At 50.7% G+C, this 13,203-nt stretch overlaps 6 protein-coding genes across 6 annotated transcripts; 3 read left to right on the plus strand and 3 right to left on the minus strand.

Annotated features, from left to right (window-relative positions):
* Positions 1 to 200: 200 nt before the first annotated feature.
* On the plus strand, positions 201 to 1,046 carry AKAW2_52008S (uncharacterized protein; the record flags this gene model as incomplete). Its single annotated transcript, XM_041692000.1, has 3 exons — positions 201 to 309; positions 365 to 792; positions 852 to 1,046. 3 exons carry the CDS (start codon positions 201 to 203, stop codon positions 1,044 to 1,046), a joined length of 732 nt encoding a protein of 243 aa, XP_041545429.1.
* Positions 1,047 to 1,766: 720 nt separating this feature from the next.
* AKAW2_52009A (carboxylesterase/lipase family protein) lies at positions 1,767 to 3,353 on the minus strand (the record flags this gene model as incomplete). The annotated part of the gene is made up of 1 exon (XM_041692002.1): positions 1,767 to 3,353. One exon carries the CDS (start codon positions 3,351 to 3,353, stop codon positions 1,767 to 1,769), a length of 1,587 nt encoding a protein of 528 aa, XP_041545430.1.
* Positions 3,354 to 4,083: 730 nt separating this feature from the next.
* AKAW2_52010A (putative chromatin structure remodeling complex protein RSC3) lies at positions 4,084 to 6,275 on the minus strand (the record flags this gene model as incomplete). The annotated part of the gene is made up of 4 exons (XM_041692003.1): positions 4,084 to 4,470; positions 4,525 to 4,789; positions 4,850 to 5,267; positions 5,321 to 6,275. The coding sequence occupies 4 exons, from the start codon at positions 6,273 to 6,275 to the stop codon at positions 4,084 to 4,086; spliced, it is 2,025 nt and encodes a 674-aa protein (XP_041545431.1).
* A 447-nt stretch (positions 6,276 to 6,722) lies between these two features.
* AKAW2_52011S (uncharacterized protein) lies at positions 6,723 to 7,038 on the plus strand (the record flags this gene model as incomplete). The annotated part of the gene is made up of 2 exons (XM_041692004.1): positions 6,723 to 6,945; positions 7,010 to 7,038. 2 exons carry the CDS (start codon positions 6,723 to 6,725, stop codon positions 7,036 to 7,038), a joined length of 252 nt encoding a protein of 83 aa, XP_041545432.1.
* Positions 7,039 to 7,930: 892 nt separating this feature from the next.
* AKAW2_52012A (uncharacterized protein) lies at positions 7,931 to 9,945 on the minus strand (the record flags this gene model as incomplete). Its single annotated transcript, XM_041692005.1, has 4 exons — positions 7,931 to 8,887; positions 8,940 to 9,597; positions 9,651 to 9,763; positions 9,820 to 9,945. 4 exons carry the CDS (start codon positions 9,943 to 9,945, stop codon positions 7,931 to 7,933), a joined length of 1,854 nt encoding a protein of 617 aa, XP_041545433.1.
* Positions 9,946 to 11,735: 1,790 nt separating this feature from the next.
* On the plus strand, positions 11,736 to 13,172 carry AKAW2_52013S (uncharacterized protein; the record flags this gene model as incomplete). Its single annotated transcript, XM_041692006.1, has 8 exons — positions 11,736 to 11,824; positions 11,881 to 11,948; positions 12,027 to 12,032; positions 12,093 to 12,210; positions 12,275 to 12,374; positions 12,423 to 12,573; positions 12,626 to 12,882; positions 12,942 to 13,172. The coding sequence occupies 8 exons, from the start codon at positions 11,736 to 11,738 to the stop codon at positions 13,170 to 13,172; spliced, it is 1,020 nt and encodes a 339-aa protein (XP_041545434.1).
* Between the last annotated feature and the right edge of the window lie 31 nt (positions 13,173 to 13,203).

The following is a 13,203-nucleotide window of genomic DNA, read 5'->3' on the forward strand; positions in this document are numbered from 1 at the left end:
GTTGCCATGGTCGCTGACAGACGCCCCAGCTCTTTAAGGGGGCATACATCATGTCCCCTGGACATGTGCCTGGAGCCGGTCACCACCAAGCAGAGGTCAGGACGATAATCCTTCTTATCACTTCGGCTAGCTTACCATGAAAAACAGGCTGGCAGAACGTATCGACTGCAGTCGGCTGCCCAGGGGGAGGTATCACCTGCATGCGCTCCGTCAACTACACAACTCTGATGACCACTGGCAGCGAAGTCGCCAGCAACTACAGCTACCAGCTCCAGCCGCGGGTAGACGGGGACATAGTTGCCGATACTTGTAACTCTCCCATCCTCAGTACTTACTTCACGACAACGAAGCTGACAGTTCCAAGACGAAGCACAATTGTACCAGAAGAACTTCAATTTAAGCGGTCCCGTTGTGATCTCCCATGAGCGCCACGAAGAAAACAGCCAGAGCTCCAGCTCTGTCACCAGCGCAGCAGATATTGCTGCCGAGCTGCAAATGTACTTCCCCTCAATCACGGACGATGTGGTGGAAGATGTCATCAAACTTTATCCTGCCTCGCATAACGCGAATGCAGGTTACCGTGTTTCCGACATCCGTCAGGGCTTCGACATGACCGGCAAGAAATTGGCTCTGACTCAGGCGCTGCATAATGAGACGCGGAATTCCTTTGTCAATCTTGGGGAAGCTACTCATGGTACGGAGCAGACTTATTACTGGTGTAGTACTTATAGTACTGTGCCGGCTAATGGGTTGACTTCTTCTTCTTCCTCGTCGGCCAATGTCACGGTTGCAGTATTGTCTTTCTTCGATTGATTGCTATTTTAATTCTATGGACTGACTTTCTTTTGCAGTGCACCATGCAAAAGTACCTCCTCTCCTTGATCCTAACCGGCAATCTCAACACCCTCTGGCCCAACGACAAGATCTGCTGGCTGAAGTATGGAAATACGACGAACACTATCAACTTCAATACAACCATATCCATTACTTTGGATGATCTTGCCAACGACAAGAGCCTCTTCTGGAATAAGGCTTTGTGGTACTGAGGCAGTCTTATAGATATGGGCGTGACACTGCGCTTCCTTAACACAAGCCTTGTGGTTCTTGTGTTCTAGGCGCCAGATAGCCTCTCAATTCATGCAAAACATTTTAATAACCTGCTAAAGGAACGAACACTGCCTCGACATTGACATTCATTCCTCATTCACTGTTCTTTTTTCTTTCTTGTTATCCATCAGACAATGTCCACTTTGTATTCTAAATCGAGACGACAACTTAACAATTTCAGGGAACCAAGTTTGGATGGGGACAGGCTGTTCTATCCCGGCCCTGTGGAGATACTCTGTGCCTCGGGGAGACCCTATTTGAGGGTTCAGTCGGAGGTGGCCATGTCTTTCGCCCTCCGATCCCCGACGGCCCTACGTAATGTATCCCCACAAATTCCGTTACTTGCCGTGCCATGTCACCTAGGTTCACTAAATTTCCGAATCCTAATTAATTCTACCATCTTGATTATACTCCTAGACTATCGTCTGGAACCGGACCTGTTCCCTTTACGGTGCTAGTGTCCCCGGGTGTATCATGCACAGTGTTGATGTGCGGGTACGCGGGAGTAGATATCCTCTCACAGCGGAGCGAAATAATCATTCAGTGTATCTGATGGTTGCTCAACGACGTATGATATACAATGTTTCAGGCAAAGCTAGCTAAAAGTAGAGAATGTCAACCCCGAACGGGAGAGGATATATGTACATTGCCCACTATATCTAGTACGGACTGGGCGTAGCATACTTGAAGTACTCCAAGTACAGCTGGATCTCCTTGGCCGTTGCGAAAGCAATCTTCTTCCACAGGCTGCCAAGCTCGAACGTGTTCTGCTGAGCCGGCACGTTAGGACCCCAGTACGGCAGGGTACCGTTGTTGTAAGAGCCGCCCTTGTTCGGATTCTGCGTCTTGACAAAGTTGGCCCAGTACGATGACATGATATTGGCCACCTCGTAGTCAGTGTCTGTATACGAAGAGGTTGTCTGGGCGTAGAGGTTGTTCAACGCGTAGGACACCTCCGAGCCGTGGGTGGCTCCGTCCGAGCCAGGGGGCGAGTAGGTCCAGAGGTAGTAGTAAACGGGCTCAGTGGAGGACTGGTTCCAGCGCTTGGCCCATGACCAGGTGGAGGTGCAGTAGCCAGCACGTAGGATTGAGTTATAGGCAGCTGTGGCTTGGGTAGTGTTTTCGGCCGGATGCAGCGCCAGTAGCTCGGCGGCGTAAGGTCCGTAGGTGGAGTTGATCTCTGATTTGTACTCGGCGACGGTATAGGTCGTGGACAGATCAATTCCGTTCTCGTCTTTGTTGTTTCCGACTAGGATGGGCACGTCATTGGGTGCACCTTCGTCCAGGCTGACGATGTATTTGTTGGGTATGGCATGGTAGTTGAGCACTGGATCGAAGCCGGTGAAATCGGAAACACCAGTACCGCTAAGGACCGTTTCGAGGTTCATAGAGCGCAAGTCGGCCACGCTCGTCGCATTGAGTGACTCTGCGTAGGTCTTGCTGAAGGCATACGCCCAGGTCATGTTCCGGTAGTCACTTCCGTATCCCCACAGGTCTGGATCGTATGGGTCCTTGAGGCCACTCTCTGCGATCGCACACTTGATCATACCTTTGGTTCGGGGGCTGTTGACCAAGTGGTAGGCGGCGCCCGAGCCGAAGGACTGACCGGCCACAGTGATGGACTCGGGGTCTCCGCCAAAAGCGGCGATATTTTCATATACCCATTTCAGAGCTTCGATCTGATCGAGGAGACCATAGTTGCCCGTCGCACCAGTCTCCTCGGCCAGCTCATGCAGCGTCAGCCAGCCGAGAGGCCCTGTGCGGTAGTTGTAGCTGACGAAGATAACATCCTTTGCCGCCATTCCTGCACCGTCATAGGTACTCTGGCTGGATTCACCTCCGGCCGCATAGGACCACAGCATGACCGGCAGCTTGGCATCAGTGGCTGTTGCAGGGCTCCAGATATTGATCGACAGGCAGTCCTCGCTCACTCCATCACCAGCTGACAAGCTAGGACAGCTGGGCCCGAATGAAGTGGCTTTCATGGTGCCGTTCCAGGATGGGGCCCTCTGCGGCGGCTTCCAGCGGTTTTCTCCACCTGTTGTGGCGGCATATGGAATACCCTTCCAAACGGCGATGTCTTTCCAATTGGAGATATAGGAAGGGGCACCGCTTTCGTTGAATGCAGCAGTACCCTGCACCTTGCCTTGGGCGAGCTGGATGGTTTGGTCATAGAGAGTGGCGCTAACCGGAGCCAGTAGGGAAAGGACACTGAGGCCACGAGTGGACGTCTCGTTGATCCTCATGTTCGCAGACACTGGAAGAAACGAGGGATCGTATGTGATGTGAAGCAGAATACTATCTTATGTCTTTCGAAGACCAGGGAAGAGAGAGTTCTTATAGCTGCAGGTGAGCCTATTTAACGAATTGCAAGGCATGCAGATCCCTCGGACTTCAAAAGCCATGGCGTGTCAAAACAACGTATGTGCTCGGGGGTAGATAGCACACGCCAAGCATTATGTTATTTGGTCACTCTTCTGTTATTACGATCCGCACAGATTATATTAGTCGACCGTGCGTTCATGACCTTACCCGACGGCGTCGGAGATGGTGGCCCAGACGTCTCCGATATCCGTCCACCGGTTCCCGTGAAGATATCAGCCAAGAGCCTGATAAGCAGTGGGTAAAAGAAGATTACCGGTTTCACCCTAAGTTATTAGGGCAGAGGACGCGCAAAACTGTGGGGATTCAAAGCACCTGCTCGGAATTATTTGCTGATCCGGGTAGATGGGACTGCGCTATTCAACCTAAACCTTCCATTATCAATGAAATCCGCCGATCGTTCCGCTCAATTACCTATTCGAGGTCGTTGACGAACATTCTTACTATATCACCGGTCTCAACCAGCTGTGCAGCGACTCCAGGTATAGCGTGCATTACCCCCTTAGTTGCAATTTAGCAGATATTGAGCTACTTCAAGTCACGACGGCGAATATCTACGCGCGATCTCGTTGCAGGACGTGCTTGGCTGCTCATTCAACATCCAAAAGTCAACCTCATCTCTTGCTCCCAGTCAAACGTCTCCAGAAACGCCATAAAGTCATTATCTCCAATATCGCCTCCTGGGGCCTCATGATCTAAAGCGATATCACTAGAAGCTACCACGCCTACCGGTGCTGGTGAGAGCACTCTATCTAGCGCCTGAGAGATGATCCTCTGCCCCTTAATACAGATCTCGTAATCACCCTCTTGCTGGCGAGAGAAGGTTTTCAACTGCGCGACAAAAACGCTCAACTTCTGTATAATATCGGAACGGGGAAACGGTGTTTGTGGCAATGCGGTAGCTACGCTATTTTGGGGCTGTGATCGTCGCAGAAGTTCGGTGCAAAGCGTACCGGCGGCAGGAAGGCCGATGTAGCAGAGCTGGGTTGGTGAGAAGTGGGAGCAAAGGTACAGTCATTAAAGTCAGAAACTCACATCTAAGATGACGCTTGGGTGGACTCGGCCTGAGCGCGTCTCCAATGATACCATATGCAGTAGGGTGCTAATGATCTCCAAAGCCTTGTTGGCGAAAGCATCAATACCCTTTCCAACCCGTTTGTAAAGAGTCTGCAATAGCAGGAACTCATGGTAAAGAAATTCCACGTGATAAGATGCAACTTGCGGATCTGTTTTATCCTCTGTCCACTGTAGGCATGCAGGTAGACTGCGTCGTAGTTCGTCTGACTTTTTGCAAGCAATTCTGTTCAGCAGCTACTAGTTAATGCTAATCCCATCGTAGCTTTGATCTCATGCCACTCACTGAACCTTTTCCTCTAATCCGTCTAGCCTGTTACTGAGTGATATTTCCAGCGCGTTCTCTTTGTCGATACTAGCAGCCAGTCCAGCTCGAGCGTTGGCTCCCTTGTCGAGGCGGCCGTCGATATTCCAGCCTTCGAAATCTAGGCGTGCAATAGCTGCGTCTCTTATAGCGGGTTCGGCAACAATTTCCTCGTGGCTCATGTCCAATGGGTATTGGATATTGCAATAACGCCAACATATTCGTGGTGGCCTGCCTAGGAATGTTGCAAGCTCTTTGTCAAGCGCATATGCCCCAACCATCGTTCTTTTCCGGATCTCCTTCAAAAAGAATGGAGCTGTGGTATCGGTATCGGGTTGGTGCAGTCCGAGTGCGAAGACTGTGGTCGTGATATCTCCGAGCATTTGCCATGTTCTGTGATCTAGGCTTTCCTTAGCTGCTATATGAAACATGATATAACTGTCAATGACATACCGCTACTGCCATGCATATGCGATAGATATATTGCATGCTGGAGCATAGCCCACGACAAAGGGTCACTGAGGGTCCCTAAATGATTGCAAAACTGCAGACATGTCTGGCTTGCCTGCATGCATATTTGTCGCAACCCTTCTTTGCTTGTTATTTCGTCCTGATGCTCGAGTCCCAGACCATGCGGTGGTATTTGGTATGTTGCCGTACCGACAAAGGCGAAAAGTAAAGATAACATTTCCCAGCGCGGCGATGCCAACGAGAAGTATTCGGCCAACGACATCGAGTCATGGGTCACGATAGGAGTTAATGTATTCTTAAAAAAGGCCCTGGAGAGATCCAGAAGGCGAGCATACTTGTTTCCCGAGCCCTGGATTGCATTGCGGTAAACCTCTCCTAGGACCTTGAACAACTGATCCATCAGTTGGATACCGAAAACCCATCCCGCTGAAATGGCAAAACGCTTCTCTGAAATTTCGGCATACAACGGTAGGTGCTCTAACAGAAAGAGGACCTGGGCACCCCGTGCCACCTGCTGAGGGTCGATAGGGGTGGGTTTGGTGGATGATGGAAAGTTCACGACATCAAGCTCACTATTGCTGAAAGCACCAGAATAACTGGTAGGACCCAGGAACCCTGATCCTGAGAATGGAAGCTTCGACGAATTTGGAAATGCCGCTGACCCTAACACAGTCACCGGGGATGAAGCGCCCAGACTATCCCATGTCAGTGTCTTTGCAGGCACCAGCGTTTGTTCCTTGGTTGCTATCTTAGTGGCCTTCAATGGTCGTGATAATTCGCGCGGCTTAGTGAGCGGAGCTGGGTGGTAAACACAGAGGTCCGATTTACCCCGACGGACGCATCGATTACATGTTGGGGCTGAATGGTCGCATCGGAGCTTAGACTTCCTGCAAGGCTCACAGGACGATAACTGTCCATTACGGCGTGGAGCAGACATGGCGATGCGCAGCCAGATGCCTGTGAGTCAAATGTGAATTGAGGTCCGTAGTTGAGGTCCGACTCCGACCACGCAACAGAAAGAAAAAGAAATCGACGAGGGAGCGGGGGGAGATAAAGAAGGGAGATAACTGGACAGGCAGCCTTATTAGCCATTGTTGTTTAGCCGTTGTTAGTATAGCCTCGTTCCTTTGCTGCGAGACGAGAGACAGTGGCTTACGGTCCGATGGCTCGTGCGCCGAGCTCCGAGTGCCGACCCTAATTAGTTCGCCAAGTATATGCCTCAGCTTGCTTGCATCAAGCATATAAAGCCTTCCCCAGCAAAGGTCATGTAGAACTAATAGACTAGAACAATCAAGAGCAGTTGAAATCAAGCACTCAGTTTCTCTCAAATCAATCGTTCCACCACTTTCACATCCTTGCAACAATCAACTACATCCTCACCACCATGCCTCTCACTCCATTGAATGGCCTCTACCGATCCTTCAAGGCCAGACAGACTAGCAAGGCCAAATCTGATGAATACGGCAAACCCACGGATGATCACGTCGAAGACTCCGCATCTGTTCTCAGCGACGCAACTACCCTGGCTCAGAGCAAGACTCGGCCCCAGAAGACGGCCTTTTCCCAGCAGGGCCCGGATAGCATCGACTACGGTTCTACTCAATACTGTAAGTATTTGACCTTTCACAGATAGTTAGCTGCTCAGTTTTAAACTGACACGACATGATATAGCGATGAGGGGCATGTCCACACGCGCGTGATAGTGTTGGCAACAATTTTTACGAGGGATACGACCTACTTGGTATAGAACGGGCTGCGTGGTGGATATGCATGAAGCTTCCATTGATTGGATTATATGTAATACTTAATATCTGGTTGCACTTGACGAGGGAGTTATTTTTTATTTTTAATTATATATGTGTAGTTGAATAAGACGGGTTTCGAAGCTCTCACACAGCCTTGTATTATTTAGTTCGATGTGTATAATTCACAACCCAGCCGCAGGCTTAAGGAGAACGAGCCTTTGGACCGAACACTGGCATATCGGGAGATCCCTTGTAGTAGGAAATAGTGGATAGTAGAAATACGTCATAAACCGATCTAAGAGCAGGCCCCCTCACTCTCAGTCAACTCCTCAGTTGAAGACCCCAAGGATGTCAACCATCTCATATTTTGCAGACTTTACCAGCCAAAAATCAACCCCAGCTGCTGGGTGATGAGCTAGTCTGTCTCTGCACGTCAACACACTGCCTCATTTATTCGGCACACCCTAGCTCCTCATTGGTGGTGGTGGCCATATTCTTGGGCAGTGGCTTATTCTTGGATTTTACGACAACGGTCAGGGGGCCGGATCGACCGCGCAACCTTGATACATTATCACGTGATCCATACAGGCGTCACCGGGCTCGTAACCAGTGAATAAACTCTCACAGTTTGCAGACTGGACCATCAACCTCAGCTGCGCACTAGTCGACCCTTTTTTGTTGGCTCCACATCAACAGTGGGTATGTTTTCTTCCGGCTGATTGGTCCACTTTCATTGCTAAAGATTTATCACGTGTTCGCAGATGAGAAAGCAGACTATATCGATATCGCTCATGATTGAGGTCTCAATCTAAGTGCTACCAACGTTGTGCAGTAAACCTCTAAGCTACTACAGCTCATCCCCTCCCAGAATGCTGAACCCCTCCTGATCCTCAGCACCACCGCTACCCTCGACAACATACCAATCCTTTACGGTCGCAGATCCGTTCACAACGGTCTCCCAAACCTCCGGAGTACACGTCCCGGGACTCAGGACATAGCACTGCGGCTTTGGCATAACCGGAGGAATATTCTTGATATGCCACGTATCCTTGGGTCCAATTGTCTGGAAATTATCGCCAACAGCTAAGAGGCCAGTCGGGATATCCTTGTTGAAAGTCGCCCGCATGAAGATCTCATACGCTGCGACAGGCTGGTAGGAGGGGACCTCGTGCCCGGCTTGAAAGACGCGAGTGAAGCTGTAGTTGCCCAGCTGGCGGGTCATACCGCTGATCCCTTCGGGCGTAAGAAGTGGGGAGTATCCCGTGTCGGCAAATTCAGTAATTCGCGAGTAAGGGACTGCAAGGCTGGCTTTTTCGCCCCCGACCCAATTGCAGGCGTAATCACGATCACCGTACATCATGTGCACTTTGACTCCGCTGTCGAGGAGGTAACCAATTGCATCCAGGAAGCCACCATGAACGATGTCAAAAGTATTTGTGAACTGTGTAGCCACGGCACTCGAAGACGATGTGAAGTTGACGGGTACCCCAAGAGCGGCCAGAACGGACTCCTGCGTCAAATACCCGAGCATGTGCTTGGCAGGGAATGGGTCGTTTTTAGGATGGGCAATGTCGTACCACCCACGATTGAAGGTGTGGTAGTAGGTGACGGGACCATCTCCCCATTCGAGTGCAAGACCTCCGCAAATTTCAGACACATTCTTCCTTGGGTGCGGCAAGCCGGAATCACGTTCTTTCAGAGCCGCTTCGCAAGCAAGGGCCTGATCGCGGAAGCCTCCTGGATGTGTCCAGTTATACATCAGTTCTTCGTAGAGGGGTTTATCGAAGATCTCGAGGCTGTAGGTCTGGACAGAATTAGACAATATGCAAATTTAAATAAGACGAGGGTAGTCTTACATTATTGTACGGCCAAGTAATGTAAGCCTCTTCTTGGATCACCATATCCATCAAACCGTTCACAATGCCAAGTGTGTCAAGGTGCAAATACTGTGCACCGTCTTCTGCAGTCCCCTCTGCAATTTTGTCATTTTGCTGTTGGAAGAACCGAAATATACCTGGACCATAGTGGCCTCCGTAACTTTCAGCCCAGAGACTGACGCGATCATCATTCGGCTTGTAGTGTGGGAATTCAAAGAACCAGGTTTGCGCGAAATGCCATAGAGCATGAGCCGCAAATGCAGTCCCATTAGCTGTCTGTGCAAGCTTCTGGCTTGCAAAGGTACCAACATGGTGGGTGAAGTTGGACTGAGGAATGTCAATGGAGAAATCACCGGAATGGATTTCTTCTTCGCCGTCGGTAGTCCGAACCAAAGTGCCATTGGTTGGGACATCGTATGAGAAGCCGACTTGGGTTGGCTGATCAAGGAATAGGAGATTTACTTCATTGTTCCAGCTCCAAGGATTGAGGACTGTGGTCTTGGAGTCCGATGCAATGGAACAGGGGCCTAATTCTTCGAGGAGCCCCATAAGCGATGAACCACCCGGACCTCCATTGAGCCAAATGGCCAGAGGCGCATTGCTAGGATCTTTGCGGGCTTCGAAAAACCAGAAGAAGCTGGTTGAGGGTCAAAGATCGCTCATTCTCCAAATTCTTCGACGTCTACTTACGTGTTGATGGGATAATCCTGAACTTCACCTGTCCCGTCGGAAAGGAAACCGGGGGGAAGGTGTACATAGCCCGAATAAGATCGGACACCCGGCGTGGTTTCACAAATTCCAGGCTGACAATCAGTACGGGGACGAGCCTAAAATCCATTTCTAGGTCCTCTGTACACACCTCTTTGAAGGAAATGGTCACATTCTCATGCAACTTCGACTTCAGCACGGTGATGCCTTCGGGCTCGGGAGGAAACTGAGCGGTCGCTAGACCCAGAAGTCCCCCAAGCACCAGACTAGTCAACATGGTGAAGAGGCTGAAGGCTATGATACTTCCAATATCACAGCCTGAGCTTTACTAGATATAACATGGACAACGGAGAAAGCACCAACATCGTGAGGGGAGAAGAGCGTGTAATACGCCGCATGACTAACTCGGAGTCGGAGCTAACGCTTATCAGGCCCTTGCGCCGGAGTCCGTCGGCCGTGGGGAATGGCGTTCTTAGTGGGCGAATGGCGACATCCATCTAACTAAGATGGCAGATACGTAGCTGACAAAATGGGGCTACGTGCAGACGCTTCGGTGTTGGCGCATTGCAGAGCGGAACTGGTGATGGACTGACCATCTTATCCAGCTCCGGCGAGCTTCACAAACTTGATAAATCAATAACAGATGAACGATTGGAGCAAATGCCCCACTCCTGGCTCAATGTCATAGGCCCGCTTGTAGTACTTTGTTTTCTTTTCATTCTTGGGAAGTTGGGAGACCAAAGATGGGTAAGTGGGCTAACGGGTAGAGATAGCGGATTAGGTAGGTAGCCTAACGGTCGGAGATTTCCCAGAGTTGGAGCACCCAGAGGACCCTTATCTAGCCTTTTATTGCGGTCAACTATAGTGTTTACTACTATAGTAGCTTTGGGGTGACAAGCTTCGTAAGCCGATCAACCGTTCGGAGTATCGATGCTCCGCAATACAGCGGGATCGTGTTTCAACTTTGCCTCTCCTGCGTTCCATGTTTGACAAGGCAGATGTCAGTTGGGGATGACGAATAAGGCGTCGGAGAACATCGCTTCCAAGTTTCACATCCCCCGTACGTCATGGAGAGCAGAGTGTGTTGAAGGTGGGTGTCACAGCCCAAGAACTACGACGAGAAAAAAAAAAAGTTGTTGTATGCAAGGTATCCCTTTTCAGTTGTGAATTAGGGGGGAAAAAATTGTGGATATATTTCCTATCGATAAGCACACAGTCTCCGCAATTATCGAAGACCCTGGCAGAAGAACCCTGGGTGCACGGAAGATATCCTTGGTCAACCAGACTCCACCCACTTTCCGAACAGGTATTGTGAGTTTCCTTATTAGTACGGTACCAGCGATTGAAGCGATCAAAGTGGTTAGTGTGTTCGAGATAGACAGTGGGCATGTCTTAGAGCTCGGAGGACGGAGTAACGCCATCGGGATAGGATTTGACGCCTGGAGGGGCGATGACGCGGAGGGACGAGGCTGGACCCAAAGGGCCGCGTGGCCCTGGAGGCGATCGGCTGTTGCTCGACTGGTTGGGGTTACTATGTATAGTGTCTTTTTTTTCAGCTGCCATCTCAATGGGCATTGATCGGGGTGTGGCAGGACAAGATGACAATGCGGATGCGTAAGAGAGGTAGATGATCGACGAGGATGAAAGAGACCCTGAAGACGGGTGGACACTGTACAGTGTATAGAAGTTGGATGAACGTGGGCTGGGGAAAGTGGCTGGAGAGATGGAGAGAGAGAGAGAGAGGGAAGATTGAAGAGTGAAAGAGGGACGCCGATCAGGAACCCGAGCAGCAAACCAGAATTAGCGGCTGACGACCGGCGGGGCTCCACCAACAAAACAACGTCCAAACGGAGTCTCGCTGCGCTTTTCACCTGCCGCCGCTAAGCTTTTTTATTCTCCTTGCTGTCCTCTTCCTTTTCGTCGGTCTTCCTTCTCTTCTTCTTGTTCTTTTTCTTTCTTCTCCAGCAGCATTCTGCGGAGTTCCTCCTGCACCGGTTCCTGTCGGCCTCCCTTGTTCTCCCATCTCTCTTACGACCTCGCCAGTCCGCTCGTGTGCGACCGTCCATCATGGCTGCTAAATCCCAGTTGCCGACCGTCAACACGCCTGTGTCCGCGGAGCCTTCCAAGGCCGCCATGCACCCGGCTTTCTACATCGCGTACGACTCTATATCTGTGGTGGCTGCCTTTGGAATGTTCATTAATGTCTCTCTAGTACCTGGATTGCTCTCAGTTCCGGTGTGATCATCTTCAACAAGTGGATTCTCCATACCGCTGGATTCAGTGAGTTGAAACCCCATCTTCTGCGCTGTTGCAGTATGCGATCAATAGACTGACCGTCGTTACTTTTCTCTTTCACAGATTTCCGTACGTCAATTCCAATCTTCATGCCGAGATAAACCGTCGCAAGCGACTAACATGCTCCAGCCATCTTCCTGACCACATGGCATCTCGTTTTCGCTACCATCATGACCCGCCTCATGGCGCGGTTCACTACTTTGCTCGACTCCCGTCACCAGGTGCCCATGACCTCTCGCGTATACATGTCAGTGAAATCGTCGTGGAAATTACAATCAATGGCTGTGTCTAATCGGATATTGTCATTATAGGCGTGCCATTGTCCCCATTGGCGCATTCTTCTCTCTCAGTCTGATCTGCGGCAACCTCGCCTATCTCTACCTCAGTGTGTCCTTTATCCAGATGCTCAAGGTGAATACATTCGACTCCATGTGCAAAGACTCCCGCTAATGTGGTCAGGCCACCAACTCTGTGGCTACACTGCTTGCTACCTGGGCCATGGGCATTGCGCCGGTGAAGCTCAGCCTGCTCGGAAACATTTCTTTCATCGTCCTCGGTGTTATCATCGCCTCCATTGGTGAAATCAAATTCACCATGATCGGTTTCATCTGTAGGTCCTCTTCTACTTCCTGCGACTGGCCATTTTATTTACACTCCTCTAGGCCAGTTCTTCGCGACCATCTTCGAGTCTGTCCGTCTGGTTATGGTTCAGCGCCTGCTCAGCTCTGCCGAATTCAAGATGGACCCCCTGGTTTCCCTCTACTACTTCGCACCTGCTTGCGCCGTCATGAACGCCGTCGTCACTGCGGTTGTCGAGCTCCCCTCGCTGCACATGTCGGACATCTACCAACTCGGCATGGGTACTCTGCTCCTTAACGCCGCCGTTGCTTTCGGGCTCAACGTTGCTGTCGTCTTCCTGGTATGCCATGCTGAAAATGAATTTGGCAGCATCAATTCGCTAATTTTTTTTTTTATTAGATTGGCAAAACCTCCGCCCTCGTCCTTACTCTGTCCGGAGTCCTCAAGGACATCCTCCTTGTCGTTGCCTCCATGGTCATCTTCCGCGATCCCGTTACTCCTCTCCAGGCCTTCGGATACGCCATCGCCCTTGGTGGTCTGGTGTACTACAAGCTTGGAAAGGACGGTGTCAACAACCTTCTGGCCCAGGTGCGGTACCAGCTGCTTGGTGGCCCCCGCCCCGAGAACTAGAATCGACTGTACATAGGATTCGTGGGGAGTG

This window comes from Aspergillus luchuensis, chromosome 5, assembly GCF_016861625.1.
Source record: "Aspergillus luchuensis IFO 4308 DNA, chromosome 5, nearly complete sequence".
Classification (NCBI taxonomy): domain Eukaryota; kingdom Fungi; phylum Ascomycota; class Eurotiomycetes; order Eurotiales; family Aspergillaceae; genus Aspergillus; species Aspergillus luchuensis.